Source organism: Topomyia yanbarensis, chromosome 3, assembly GCF_030247195.1.
Source record: "Topomyia yanbarensis strain Yona2022 chromosome 3, ASM3024719v1, whole genome shotgun sequence".
Classification (NCBI taxonomy): Eukaryota; Metazoa; Arthropoda; class Insecta; order Diptera; family Culicidae; genus Topomyia; species Topomyia yanbarensis.
The window spans coordinates 188,922,152-188,937,621 of NC_080672.1; the positions used below are offsets into that span (position 1 = coordinate 188,922,152).

At 34.4% G+C, this 15,470-nt stretch overlaps 1 protein-coding gene across 8 annotated transcripts in view; it reads right to left on the reverse strand.

The window, feature by feature from the left end:
* Positions 1-3,145: 3,145 nt before the first annotated feature.
* The window catches only part of LOC131691084 (ubiquitin-like modifier-activating enzyme atg7), a 429,670-nt gene continuing 417,345 nt past the window's right edge, over positions 3,146-15,470 (reverse strand). For all 8 annotated transcript variants that reach the window (XM_058977278.1, XM_058977279.1, XM_058977284.1 and 5 more), the window contains 7 exons: positions 4,558-4,716; positions 4,317-4,505; positions 4,090-4,251; positions 3,920-4,035; positions 3,692-3,860; positions 3,292-3,408; positions 3,146-3,232 (listed from right to left, as the gene is read on the reverse strand). In XM_058977278.1, coding sequence (XP_058833261.1) covers positions 3,203-3,232; positions 3,292-3,408; positions 3,692-3,860; positions 3,920-4,035; positions 4,090-4,251; positions 4,317-4,505; positions 4,558-4,716 — 942 coding nt within the window. In that variant the 3' untranslated portion in view covers positions 3,146-3,202. The remainder of the gene's footprint in view (positions 3,233-3,291; positions 3,409-3,691; positions 3,861-3,919; positions 4,036-4,089; positions 4,252-4,316; positions 4,506-4,557; positions 4,717-15,470) is intronic.

Here is a 15,470-nt window from a genome sequence, read left to right on the forward strand (position 1 = left end):
AATCTAAACTATCTCCCATGTAACGAAACTATGTAAGGTTTGCACGCTTATAACTCCGATATTACTAGATGAATTTTAATCATTCATACACCAACCGATTCAGAAACACCTAACTTAAATATTGGTAATAATTTAATATCTCCCCAACAAACTACGAAAGCTGAATAAGCCTTTGATCTGAGAGAATAGGCTGGACAAGAACTGTTTAAGCCATTATCCAGCTAAATTGTTTGTTGGGTCCCCAATAAAAGTAGACTTTTGGAAATTAGTAAAATTAAAAAGTTCACGAAAAACGGGAAAATTACCATTCGTGAGGCAGATTTCTCAGGCACAGCCGTCAAGAGTGGGCAGCTTAGTTGCTCAATGAAACACGAAAAGTCATAAATAGAAGCAACGCATGTCCGTTTAAATCAGTTGTAGCTCTTATTCCATACGAGCAACATCGTCTCCAGGCGATGCAATAAGCGCTATCGATTTTCGGTAACGTTGGCATTTGGACACACTCGCACCTAAGTGACTAAACCATATACGGTTAGTTTATAAATAGAGGTGACGCGTACCCGTTTGAATCAGTTTTTGTTCTTATGTCGACCGGGTAAGATCATGGCTGCAGCGTCTGGGCACTACAATAAGCGGTAGACGCTATGCATTTTCGGCAGCGGTGGCCGTGTGCGGATTTTTCGGGTACCAGCACGGTGTCAGAATGATTTGCAAAGTGGGTGGGTGGGGTGGTTTGGATTTACGGTGTGTGCTGCTTAAGAGTGTTGCGTTTGAAAAAAATATAGTTATTTTTATGCATGCGTGTGCGTTGTAACTTGTTAATCCATGTTTACGGCGCTTTGTAGCTGCGTAGGGTAAAGAGCCTATTGGTTTTCATGTTTCATATTTCGGTTATATGTTTTTTATCAGTAAGGCATCTGACAAAGTGTTTCTGTAGTTATTGCACTGTTCAGCAGTGTAGTATTTTATATAGGAGAGTACACTCAGGTTTCTTTACGCCGATTTTGAAATTTACGCGGTTTTCATCAACGCGTTTTTTTTTAATTTACGCGGTTTTAATTTACACGGCCTGTATCCCCTGCGTGAAAAATCTGAGTGTAATTGCATCGGAAACAATCACATTCCCAGCAGAACTTTTTGTTTTCTAATTTCAAACACTTTTTTTCGTACTGCACACAACGGAAAATTTCAAAACAGAACTTACCGTCCCAGCAGCAGTTTAAGCGGGTGTTCTTTTTCGATTCAAATTCAAGCCATGTCTTAAGCGTTACTGGACTTAAAATTGTTTTCCCAGTTTATCCAGTCAGAATATCTGTCCTACCCTATGTATTTAAAACACAGTTCTAATTGCGTTTTAAAGTATACAACAAATAGAACGGTTGAGTATACTAATTTAAATTTTAAAATAAATCTGTTTTAAATTATGAAACAAACCGCTGTACTGAAGATATAATTATGTCAGTCCTATTACCACATAAAACACCTATATAACATAAAACGCTGCAGAATTGGTTTAATAATACAATGTTTACACTACAGAGTTATAACACGTTTTAATAATTAGCAACAAGAAAAATGTCACCAAGATAGCATAAAAACCCGTTTTAACTGGTAGTGCGAACGATGCATAACAATGTAATTTATCAAATAATTTCATTTTTTTCCACCACTAATCGATCAAGAAATACTTAAACTTAAGATTGTTTACTTAAGTTCATTAGTACATTATTGAAAATTTAAATGGAAAATGAAATTTCATATTTCATGGAGAATCTGTATATTTCCGTTGGCGGGCGTGGGCTTCCCATCACAGCTCTCAATATGGAACTTTTCTTTTGAATATATTTTCTGGACAGACCAGCCTATTTTTACTAGATGGATCAGCCAAATAATGCCAATCACCTAGTGAGATACTTGATTAATTAATAGATTACCGTTAAAAGACCTTCAATAAATTATGTTTTGATGGGGAGGGTATATAGCAAATTGTAACATATGAAAACAGGCGAGTGAACAAGAACGTGAGTCGATAAGTGTGATAGATGAAATTCATTTGCACGCTCTTGAAAAAAGCTACATTTTTAATGTCACCGTGGTCGTGTCCTGTACACAACCCTTTAATTTTTTTTATAATGAACAATTATAACAAATAATATAATAACAAAATGAATAATAAATAAACAAGCAAAATAAATAAATAAATAAATGAAAAAATAAATAAATAAATAAATAAATAAATAAATTTTCAGAACAAATAAATAACAAAACCTACATTTGACACCAACCTGGGCTATACTTAAACGCGAACGCAAACATGCAAGCAAGGAGTAGTAATGGTTTGACGTTTAAATTCTACTTAGACATTTACGATCAATAATTTCAAAGTATAAACAAAGAACAGGCGTCGTCAAATACACGAGATAGACCGTACACTGTTATTTATTTATACGACAAAAATAACAATATTTACAAATATATACAAGCTAGGCTCAGTGACCAAAGCGACGATATTGTGACCTAAGAAATCACAGGTCACAACGTGTACCATTATATCGTGATTTTCATCAGAAATACCGAAATTGCTAAAAGACAGTTTGTTTCCCTATACTCGTCAGCGCCGCCCTAGAGCGTCTGTGCTTGGCTTATCAAGACATCACTTGGTACCAACCAGTTGCTTTAGGCGTTCACTCAAGTTGTGTGACCTGTTTGAGTTTAGGGGATAACTGGTTCCATTTTGGTGTTAGTTTGGATACATCGTCTAACTGGCAGCAAGTTGGTGTCAGTTGCTGACGAGTGGAACACGAAACATTTAAATCCAACCTTTTTACCAAAATAGCTGATTTTAAGGCAACCATGCAGAAGATAGTAAAAATTGCAACGTTCGAATTCTAATTGTATTCTACTTTGCTTCGATCATGTTTCTGAAATAACCACCAAATCCTGATTCAAACATAAAACTAATTGGAGTTTTATGTTTGAATGACCAAAATGTTACCTAATAGTAAAAAGTCAACGATTTAAAAAAACAAAGCTGATTTAGACCCCCAACTGAATATTCCACTATTGGTCGCAAAGTCAACTACCTAATCTCGCGAAATTAGAGATGTTAAAATTATATTATTTTACAGAATATACTGTACGTTACTTTGTTGTTTTAAAAAGGAAATTATTTTTTATTTTCTATAAAAAGATTTATATTTATTCACTCATCGTCGCTTTCAAAGTCAATGTCCTGTAAAACAGATAAATGTTTTATATTTAAATTGACTATCACAATCTTCATCTACCTACCTCATGTGCATTACATGTAAGCGTCGAAATTCCAGAAATGTCTTCCAAAATTTTGGAAGAGTTTAGTACATTCATTACAAAGTCATTTCCTTCATGTTCAAATTTATCCAGTATACGCTAGAAATAATAATTTTTTTCTTGTTATAGCGTCTCATGAAAAGAGATTGTAACTACTAGAGCTCGCATGCCGCTATTAACACTGATGGTTTATTATCTCGCTCTTACATATGCTACGCTTATTAGTTTGACATATATTGCCCCGGGTACACACATGTCAAAGTAATGGGATACAATATGCTAGAGCAAGACCGCATGTTTCAGTCCATGAATACATGGAGACAGTAGCGCTTTGCTTCCTCTTGTAGATAAAATCTATTTTGTCTCATGGGAAGATACATACAATAGAGCAGGCAATACATTCAGAGAAACGTTCAGTTGCCGTGATGAGATAATTAAATGCACTTATATTGCCACGAATTGAATGCGGTACAATCCCCAATATGTCCTCTGGAATATCTCTTTTGCCAAGAATATCATTAGATGTCTGGTAATAAGCTGGGGCAGCATCTCTACAAAACATATATTTGCTAATTACGTCGCAAAAGCTATTGAAATAATGACATATTACCGATATTTGTGCTGCAGTAACGCCACCGCTAATTCGACAGCCAAACTTGAAGCTATGTTAGAAACGGCTGGCCTAGTAACTGTACATTGTTGATCCAAAGTTCTATCTTTGAGGGACTTTAAAAACTTGTTACACTAGCTAACGTATAGAAATAGATAAACTATGCTTACATTTCCTGGTGCTACAATATCATTGCAAAAGTAGCAGCCTAAACTAGAGCCTTGGATTTCTTTAAATCCCTCAATTACTTGAGGAGAGTAAGAGGTAGATATTTTGGTTCCATGTCGCATTACTAAGAAAGAGTCAAATCCAAGCGCTGCATTTATCACCATCTAAAACCAAATTTATAAACACTAATAATATATAAGCGTGCCATTCGTTATTTGTCGTTGCTTGCCTTTTTATAGAATGCTGCTAGCATTGTAGGAAGCCATCTACTTTCACGAGAATCTGTGAGAAGAAATACTACATCATGATTTTTTATTAGATCTTTCAGACTGTCAAGAGTCTCATTTGTATTGTTCCATTGCGATTCTCCAACCGAATGCCCTGGCATGGGAATTTGAAGACAATATCCTACCGACGTCTACAAAATATCTATTAATGATTTGAACAATGGATATATTTAATTACCATACAATACACGGGTGGATTTGTTTTAAACGTTCAGCGGCTGTAGTTGCTTTAGATTTACCTCCTTGGAGTGCATCCTCGTACAGAAACAAATTTTGTCGAACCGGATTGGACAATGAAACCTTACCATAGTCTACGAATGATATATGCTGTGCTCCCCATGCCTGTAATCGAAAATGAAATAATTATGTTTTTATATGATGATTGAGGCTTTTAGTGCATTAACGACAGAGTTTCTTAAAATCTCCCTTCTCCTGGTTTGAAGAGTTGATGAAAATAGATTCACACACATAAACATAAAAATGCCTTTGTGCTTAATGAGCGGAATGGACGCGTTGTACCAGGTTGGTTGAACCGATGTCATTCGTTATCAAGGATCAACCGGTGATTTTGTAATAGAAACAAAAAAGTCTATACCCGACATACAATTTAGCTGGATAATTGCTCAGACAGCATGTTAAAAGATAATCATGTACTACCAGTCATTATTTTTGGTTCCTTTAGCGCGGCAGGGTCGAGGACAGGGTAATCTTCTGTATTTCTGTATTTTTCAATAGAAAGAAGCTAGAATGTCGTGCTTTCCTCCACTTCAATGGTAAGAGCATATCATTTTTTTCTCTTACGTACAGATCGAGTATACAATAGCAAACGTTACTGTTTGATACATGTTTGTTTACCCTCTCAAATGTACGCAAGATAACGATTTAACAATGTTAATTACCCATGTGGGGTAACATGCAACAGTATTTACTCATATTACTATTATGCCTTGAGCAAGCTGGCTGATCGAGGGTTTCAAATAGCATTTTAAATCACGTTTTAAAAGTTTAACAAAAACTAGAATATGAAAATGCTCCTTAAATACATAACAGTACCAGGAAGTGGCCTTTACGCGAACTTGCTTCCCTAACAGTACTAGAAAATGCTCAATTTCTATCTTCCTATACTCAAATGGATTTTTCTAGCATTTATAATAGTCCGATTGTGCGAAAAAGATAGTCGTTGACAGTGTAAATTAATAGGTTGTATCTGTTTTCAATAACATTTTAATTCATCAAAGATATAGTTAATTTAGTTTTTGACGTTCACAGAAACTATCCCTGACAGCACTGCCAACAAACATTTCGTGGTTTTATAAACGTTTCAACAGTTGCTTTATTCAGATCTAGCTGAACATTGCAAATATACGTGTATTCATATATCGTTTATTCCACCCTTAAGCATCTGGATTTGAAGAATTTATTCAGCTTGTCTTTGATTAAGACACATAAAAGAACAATTCTTCAGCATGTATACAGCCTGAAGAAAACCACAGTTCAGCTTTAACAATAAACCTTTCCATTATCGCTATTCAGCTGAAAGAATTATCATAGAAAAATAATTAAAAAAAGATATTCATTTCAAGTTACACACGCCATCAATCTCGTTGGAAGCCATCTTCTTTTATTAGTATTACGTTACAGGTAGAGAAAAATTGTATTAACTTGTTGGATATCATATCACGTACCTGGGATTTGAACCCGCAACCTGTTGAATACTAAGCACTTACCTTACTATCTGCACCAATCTTGCGTACATCGAATGCTTAAGATTTCACCGATATACCGACAAGTCTATGCTGCTGAATAGAGTCTGTACAAAGGCTACAGTAGCCTTTTATAGATTTGAGTGAACCTAGTTGGCTTGGGTTCGAATCCCACCCTACGATAATTTTATTTTAAATTTTTTTTATTTAATAATTTTTAGAACATTCGGGAATTTTAAATTAAACAATTTACTAATTTCAAAAACTGACGATTGTAGACGTTTTTGTATCCAAGGTGAGGACTTATGGTTGTCACAAAACATTTAGATTAGTGAAAATGGGTGTCATATGAACGTGGTGGTAACTGGATGATGGATTAAAGCCATTTATAATGCTAAGGTGGCAATCTCCACGATTTATTTACCACTCCCTACCAAATGATTTTCTTTCCATCGTGATTTTTTTGGTAAGCGGAAGTCGTTGTTCGAATTCAATAGTTTATTGCAAGTCGATGAGTAGAAAAAAATCATGGTAACAATGCAGTTGTCAAAAATTTACAGCAACGTTGAAACAAAAAGTTTCTCTTGTGTTCAATATGAGAATATTCATGTTTCACAAGTAAACAGAGCGATTCGAATTAAAAGGTAAATTTACATAAACAAGGGCGCGTGTGATTTGGTAAGCTTGTACATTGAAAAACTATAAATCGTTGGTTTCACGTGCTGAAAACTCAGTAGATATAAAGAAAAACAAAATAAATTTTCTTTCGTTTATTGATCTATTGCTCCTTAACTGTAATATATGCAAAACATCTCAATTGGAATATACCGAAATACTTAGAAAATATATTGATTTCTCGCTTGCAAGATTTACGAGTACAGTTGAGGGATTCCATGAGAAACCGGCCGACCGCAAAATATGACCATCGTCGTTTCGAACGAAACTCTGCAGGTGTGTTCGCTGTATGAATCTCCATGATATTCTCTGGCAATTGGAATATTTTGATACAAGAGTAATTTTTCAAAAGGGCATAAACGTTTCTACGTGTATGAATTTCAAATTTTTTTTGTTCGATTACTGTATTTTATACAGCAAAACTATCTGAGAACAAGTTACAGGGAATGAATACTTCTGTCCGAAAACAATATACACTGAAAAAAATGTTGTGTCATTTTTCAAAAAAAAACAAAAATTTATGATAAAAATTTAAATTGCGAAAAAACCCATTTTTTTAAATTTTTTATATTTTGTTACCAAAAACCTAAAGAGAAAAGAAACATTTTGATTGTGATTGCATGATGGAGAAAAAATCGGTAAAAAAGTTTTTCTAACAATAACGTCGTACATGTTTTTAAATTTCATACTAATTGACATACAAAATTGTAATTTTATTACAGAATATAATTCTAAGCACTATTTAAAATCAAAATGCATTTAACAAAAATCTTCCAAAATGCGATAGTTTTCGAGATATTTGAAATTTTGCTACTTCAAAAACAATTAATTCGTGTAATTATGCTCTTTTTAAAAGTTATTCGCGTTACCCCATCAAAAAATGTCAAAAATTTAATGTTTGTCGTTTTAAAGACGTAAAAGCAACCTTTTTAGTGTATTCGGATCATGTAGAAGCTTTCAATAAAAAACTTTTCCTAACAACAACTTTTGACATTTTTTATAATTCTTACTATTTGCAGTCAAAAATACAATTTTCTTTTTGAATATGATTCTAAACGTCATTTTAAATCGAAATGCTCTTAACAAAAATTTTCTAAAATGTGGTAGTTCTCGAGATATTTTAACTTTTGTTTTAACAACACAATTATTTTGTTTTATTACGACCTTTTCATAAGTTAGCCGCGTTTCTCCATCAACTATAATAGGTTTTTCAAAAGGCCCGTTAACTTTCGTGCAACTTTCTCTTTGACATCAAGGCGATATTGTAAATCATTTGAAAGTTACATGAAAGCAACCAAAATATATTTCAACCATAGGGTCTGTTGATTAAACTATATAGCTGAATCATATGTTGGTTGTTTTCATGTAACTTTAAAATGTTTCACAATATCGCCTTGATGTCAAAGAGAAAGTTGCAGGAAAGTTTACGGGCCTTTTGAAAAACCTATTATTGTTGATAGAGAAACGCGACTAACTTATGAAAAGGTCGTAATAAAACAAAATAATTGTGTTGTTAAAACAAAAGTAAAATATCTCGAGAACTACTACATTTTAGAAAATTTTTGTTAAGAGCATTTCGATTTAAAATGGCGTTCAGAATCATATTCAAAAAGAAAATTGTATTTTTGACTGCAAGTAGTAACGATGTCAAAAGTTGTGGTTGGGAAAACTTTTTTATTGAAAGCTTCTCCAGGATCCAAATACACTAAAAATTAAAGGGTTGTGTACAGGACATGACCACGGTGAGCTTTTTTCAAGAGCGTGCAAATGAATTTTATCTATCACACACATCGACTCACGTTCTTGTTCACTCGCCTGTTTTCATATGTTACTATATACCCTCCCCATCAAAACATAATTTATTGAAGGTCTTTTAACGGTAATCTATTAATTAATCAAGTATCTCACTAGGTGATTGGCATTCCCAAGTAACAAGCCAAATGCTAATTGGTTTTATTTAGGTTTTATGGTAGTTTTATCAAGGCATTAAATAGCGAATCTGGTTTTAACATTGCCTTTGGAAAGAGCATTTAGTTTTATATGCTTGAGGGGGTTTAAGAGTGCTTCAAGAACTCTTGAAGAAATATCCATAAAACTACATTTTTCATAAGAGTAATTAGTCTTATGAGCAGTTTTAAGAGACTCTTGAGCCCCTTCTTAAGACATCGCTTTCCAACCGCCTTAAAACCAAAAGATAGCTTTATGACATTCTTGTTGAAGCATAATGTATCTTAAGAATGCTACCATAAAACCTCCTTAAATCATTAAACGAAGTGAAAATACTCTTGCATAAGAGCGTTCTATAACAAACAAACAAACTGTAGCGACTGACGGGATATGTGACATATCCCAACGGAGAAGACGTGACATGTACCTCAATCATGTATAAACAGCAAACTCGATAATTATAAATTATTCATTTAACTTCGCAAATCAGTAGGTGCTGCACATATAGCGAGATGTCGTTAGTTGTTCATATAGCTCTATTTAACATGCGTTGTTGTAATAAATCAACAACTTTTAGATGGAATTGTAATTACCATAATAATTAATCATAGGCATTTTTATTTCAACCTTGACATTTTCAATGTTAAATAGAATGGATTTATGGCGATCTTCCATCTAACCTTTCTGTCTTGAAAAATTCCTATTAGTTTTATTCAAGTCCAACACCTCTTCTACAAGTGTATTATAAATAAAAATGAATTTATCACGATCTTGAAGAACTCCTATTACTCTTGAGCAAGAATAATTACTATGCTATATTTCACCCTAAGGAGGAAAATTTGGTAAAACCAAAATTTCTCACTAGGGTGAAAATTTGTTGGTAAAAACCAGTCTTTGTACAGGAGGGCACAAATCCTTATTTCATACTATGTTGCGTTTCGGCTTCGCCTCATTAGAAACCGACACTAACACATTGTCGGAATAGATTAGCGCCGGCTTGACGCAAATCCCTTAAAACTAAAACACACTATGTGTTTCAATCAAACGACTGATCAAACGTGATGTCCCGTTCGAGCAGAAGTTCTGTTTATGCCGATGAGACACAAGTGAAGCCGAAACTTGTCTTGGCTTAGCAGGCCTATGCGAAAGCACTATGCTATATTTCACCCTAAGGAGGAAAATTTGGTAAAACCAAAATTTCTCACTAGGGTGAAAATTTGTTGGTAAAAACCAGTCTTTGTACAGGAGGGCACAAATCCTTATTTCATACTATGTTGCGTTTCGGCTTCGCCTCATCAGAAACCGACACTAACACATTGTCGGAATAGATTAGCGCCGGCTTGACGCAAATCCCTTAAAACTAAAACACACTATGTGTTTCAATCTTACCCGTTCGACATAAGAACAAAAACTGATTCAAACGGGTACGCGTCACCTCTATTTATAAACTAACCGTATATTAGCAACAACTGATTTAAACGGACATGCGTTGCTTCTATTTATGACTTTTCGTGTTTTTTTGTTTATTTTTATTAACTTTTCGTGTTTCATTGAGCAACTAAGCTGCCCTCTCTTGACGGCTGTGTCTGAGAAAACTGCCTCACGAATGGTAATTTTCCCGTTTTTCGTGAACTTTTTAATTTTACCAATTTCCAAAAGTCTACTTTTATTGGGGAGATATTAAATTATTACCAATATTTAAGTTAGGTGATTCTGAATCGGTTGGTGTATGAATGATTAAAATCCATCTAGTAATATCGGAGTTATAAGCGTGCAAACCTTACATAGTTTCGTTACATGGGAGATAGTTTAGATTTTAGAATGACACCTAGCCCCAGATAGTGGAGTAAGACATTTTTAATGTCAAAAAGTTGCTTTTACGTCTTTAAAGCGATAAACATTAAATTTTTGACATTTTTTGATAGGGTAACGCGAATAACTTTTAAAAAGAGCATAATTACACGAATTAATTGTTTTTGAAGGAGCAAAATTTCAAATATCTCGAAAACTATCGCATTTTGGAAGATTTTTGTTAAATGCATTTTGATTTTAAATGGTGCTTAGAATTATATTCTGTAATAGAATTACAATTTTGTATGTCTATTAGCATGAAATTTAAAAACGTTTTTAATCCACCTAACAGTGTGATGAGACATTTCTTATAACTCTTATCACTCTCTTCGGATATTATATCGTTTGAGAACATTTAGAACTTGATGCTTCGCGATGTTTTTGATAACACATACTACATGGGATAGTTGCAGGACTCAGAGAATCGCTCAAATCAGTATAGGACTACACCAGTGCTAGAAATCTCAAACCAAATGAATGGGAAAGCGATAAAATGGCCCGTAAAATAGACATAAAACGAATTATTGCTAATGCTCTGTTAATAAAATGTCTAAATTCCTCAATCAATGCATTGTGGTGGGAAAACTGAATTTGTCTAAAGGGGTTATATATTGTACTGAGCCAAAACAAATTTTTTGAATCGAGTTGAAGTTTATACTTTACTCAAATTTCCAACGCGACTGAGAACTAAGAAATCAACGCTTTTTCTTGGAAAGGGCGATACTAGCAGTGATACCATTCAAAAAAAATCAACAGTGAATATTTCCAGACTTGGTTTTATTTCCTATTTAAGAACTATTGTGTTTTTTTACATCCTAGATTGCATGATTCAGTGATCGAAACCCAAAACTTCATAAAGTATTTGAAATTATTAAATTAAAATTTGTTTTTGCTATTGAAATTGACAAAATGATAGTATCGCCCCTTTGGCGATTGTTTACTTTTTCGGTCCCAACTATCAGCATTGAAGTATCGCCCTTACGTTTTTTACAATAACTACCGTTTTACACCACCGATTTCGTCCGTGTTTTTTCAATAGAGATCATTGTTACTATTTACAGCTGGTATCAGCTTGATAATCCTAAAAAAAATACGAAAATAACAGTTTCGCCTCTAAACTGCTAGCAAAAAAAGTATCGCCCTGTTTGTTTGCATGGAGCGTGGAGGGCGAAACTTTAAATAAACAAACAAAAATACAGTTTCGCCCGTTGTATTTTTTGCTGTAGTTTAAGAAAGCAATATCGTAGAATCCAAATTTTTAGGTTAATTTGTTGCGTTTCAAAGCCCTCATTCGCATGTATGAAAAAAGCCTTAATATCGCCCTTTTCACAAAAAAGCGTTGAAATGAAATCGCAGCTCCTGATATCACGATATCGCTGAAGTGCATGCGTGCATAGTTTCAAATTTTACTTCGACATCGACTTTTTTCTTAAGGTGACTTCCCAGTAGTATCCTTGATTTGAATTATTATCGCTAATCCTAATACCAAAGAACAAATAAAAACCTTACGAAAACGAACCGTTTGGGAAAATCATCATCATTACTGGAATTTTCATTTTCACGAAACTTTTCGATAACATTCCGTCACTTGCGTTAATGCACTGGGTGCACAGTGCTCTGAAAATCTAGTGAAATCGTCTTAGGGCACCAGCGGGTCTAATTCAGAGCTATCTGCGCGGCGAGTTAAATCTGTAAAGAATACTAAAAATTAATTTCTGTTCCATAATTTTCAGTTCAGCATTTCGAGAGATCGTGCTCACCGCAAGCCATGAAAAATAGACTACGTTGTGAAGCGATGGCCACTATTTAATAAAAAATCACGGTTAAATAAAAAATAAAACTATTAAAAAATTTCAAATAGCTTATAATTTTCACAAACTTATTAAGAAAAATTGTTTAATAAGCTTTCGTAATATTGTGTAGGAAAAAAGCTGAAAATTTAAGTATTTTCTCTATCTGCAAAATAAACCCTTAAGTATACCAATTAATTGGTATACGAATTGGAATATGTTCGCCAAATTTTGGAATAAATCTATAAAATAACCCCTTGAAAACTACCTAAAAATTTTTGTAGTTTGCAATAACAATTCCCCAAAAATGAAATGTACCTATTAATGTGAAACACAGTGAATAATACATACAATAAAGACCCATTTTTATTAGTCTCATGGTGTGTTTTAGTCTGACAAAATGGGGACATTGACTAAATCGGGCTTTTTTTCTTTATAATAAACTGAAACTGTTAAAATATTCTTCCCGTCCCTTGATGTAGTCTGATAACTATTTCTGATTATGATGAACTTTTCATTTTTGCATATTTCCATCTTCATGATAAGGAAAACATTCTCAAGAAAGGATTTACTCGAATTCAGTTTTATTCGTCTGCTAGAGCCCATCAAACATATGTTCATATTTGGCTGATAAAATCGGGGTTTCAATGCATTATAATAGATATTCAGCATTCGAAGAAGTTTCTTGTGAACGAGTGTAGAACGACTTTGTTTTTACTTACTTGAAGTCAGCGGCGTAGCCAGAAATTCGGTTTGGTGAAAATCGATCTTACTGTCCAAACGGCATAATTCCGAAACCGTAATTTTTGAAGTTTTAAAATTATGCAGAATTAATTTTTCAGAAAATAGTAACAGAGTTCGTGTCTTTAACGAATTTGTTGAGACTTAGTTGTAGTCATGAATATTAACCTGAGAAAATTCACCATAAATACTTCTTGGACGATATACCGTCAAAATTATTTTATCAAATGATGCGCTGTTTGACGTTTGTAAAACTCATCGAAGATACTAAACCTCCGAAATTGGCGGTTTCTAAATGATGCTATCTTGACCTTAAATTACTGTTTTTAAACATTTGACCTATACATATAATTGGTCATACAACAAAAATCAAATGCTCATCAAAATCGATCAGAACCTGTGAAACGGCGGCGCCCTCTGATTTAGTATGACGCGAGCAGGGTGATGGATTTCTTTCAGATTTGCCTTACCGGACCCGGTCAAACGTAAGCTATTTCGTTTTCTTTTGCACACATATCGCCCAGAGAAGGCACTAAGTTTCACTACCTTTATTTACACACACTTACATTCATGTTAATATATGGTCGAATTTTCTTGAGGCACCACGACGCACCCGGTTGCGCGTGCTAATAATAATTGTCTGACCACACGGACGAGGCCGCGCGAGCACTACTTAAAAGACTGGCCCACTAACTGACTTATCACGACTGACCCTTTTCGATTTGACACAAAAGACTTATATCATGTCATCTGTGTAGACTTTACTTTGAGAGAGTCTCAGACCTAAACAAAACATTCTTTCCACGCTCGCGAGAGTAAAGACCCCGGTGGATGAATCAGTAGTTCATTATGACTCATACTCGGAGGCCTTTACTTTCTACAATAGCGTCGCCGTCTGCTGCTAGCAGCAACAAACTGTGTTTAATTAAACAAAGTGTTTATTCGTTTTCCGTAAGCATATGGCTTGGAAAGCGCGAGAGCATCAAAATATCAGCTTAGCTTAAGGCTGTAGCTGGTGATGTAACCCAGGAAATTAGCTTCCATGGTGCACCACTTGGAGAAATTTTCCAGGGTTGATGCTGGCCGAAAACTATGGGCGCTGCACCTGCTAGAATCGAATGGAAATCGTCATTTTTCATAAATTTCTCTCTACATTCGGAAAGTGTTATCCTCGTTATTAATCATATTACGTTTTCGTCTCAACTCGACCCATTCCCAAAATAAAAACCTGTTTTAATCCACATAGTGGTGCAATTGTGCTTGTCTCATTTGTCCAGACTACGATTCCATGGCTGGTTATGTTCAATACAATGGTGGAAATGAATATTACATGTTCAGTACGATTTGCACATACATACAATGGATCGACAGCCACGATCTTGAGATACTATGTGATACTGAAACATCGCTTGAAACCAGCGGCGGATCATGGAGAAAGATCCGGGAGGTCCGGGTCCTGCCAAAAATTTTCAACTTGTTAAGAAATTTTAAATTAGTTTTAATTTTAAAGTAGCAACCCCTTACTGCATACTCCCTCCGGGCCGGTATTATTGACGATTTTTAGAGTGATTGCATAACCTTTCTATATGAGAAAGGCAAAAATGTACCAAAGTCCAAAAAAGTCAATTTTTGTCAAACATTATTTTTTCGAGTTTACATAAAATCTCAATGTTTCATGCATTTTAAAGTCATTTGGCATCAAAAATACAAATTTGATTTTGAAAATTTTTCATTTCAGTTTATATGGGAATTTGCTGTGTGATTGCATTCTTCAACTCGTAACTCCGGAACCGGAAGTCCAATCAATAAAAAATTCAAAAGCAGCCGATGGGAAGATTGTACCTTTCACTTGAGACTAACTTTGTGCAAATCGGTCCAGCCATCTCTGATTAACAGAGGTCACATTTTTTCCACATACACACATACACACACATACATACACACAGACAGTTTCCGATCTCGACGAACTGAGTCGATTGGCATATGACACTCGGTCCTCCCGGTCGGGATTAGATTGACGAATTTTAGAGTGAATGAGAAAGGCAAAAACATTTTTAGCAAATGTTGAAAGTTATGCATTTTTTTGGTGAGCAGTTCTATGTTTCATAGGCATTAAATCAATTTTAACTTCGCTTTCTATTAAATCAAGACCCTTATTACAGTACATCTCTACAAAAGCGAGCTCAATTTGAAAATAAATCTGAGGATTATGATTGATTACAGAACTCTGGAATTTTCTATTGGAATGTTTTCAGGCAGAAATTTGATATTGATGCTATTAGACAACTGTGAAATCAAGACCAATAGATCAGTTACATACCCATTCCGACAATTTATCAAAAGTCCTCATGATGTTTACAACAACAGGTTATCAATGTACGGATCAGAT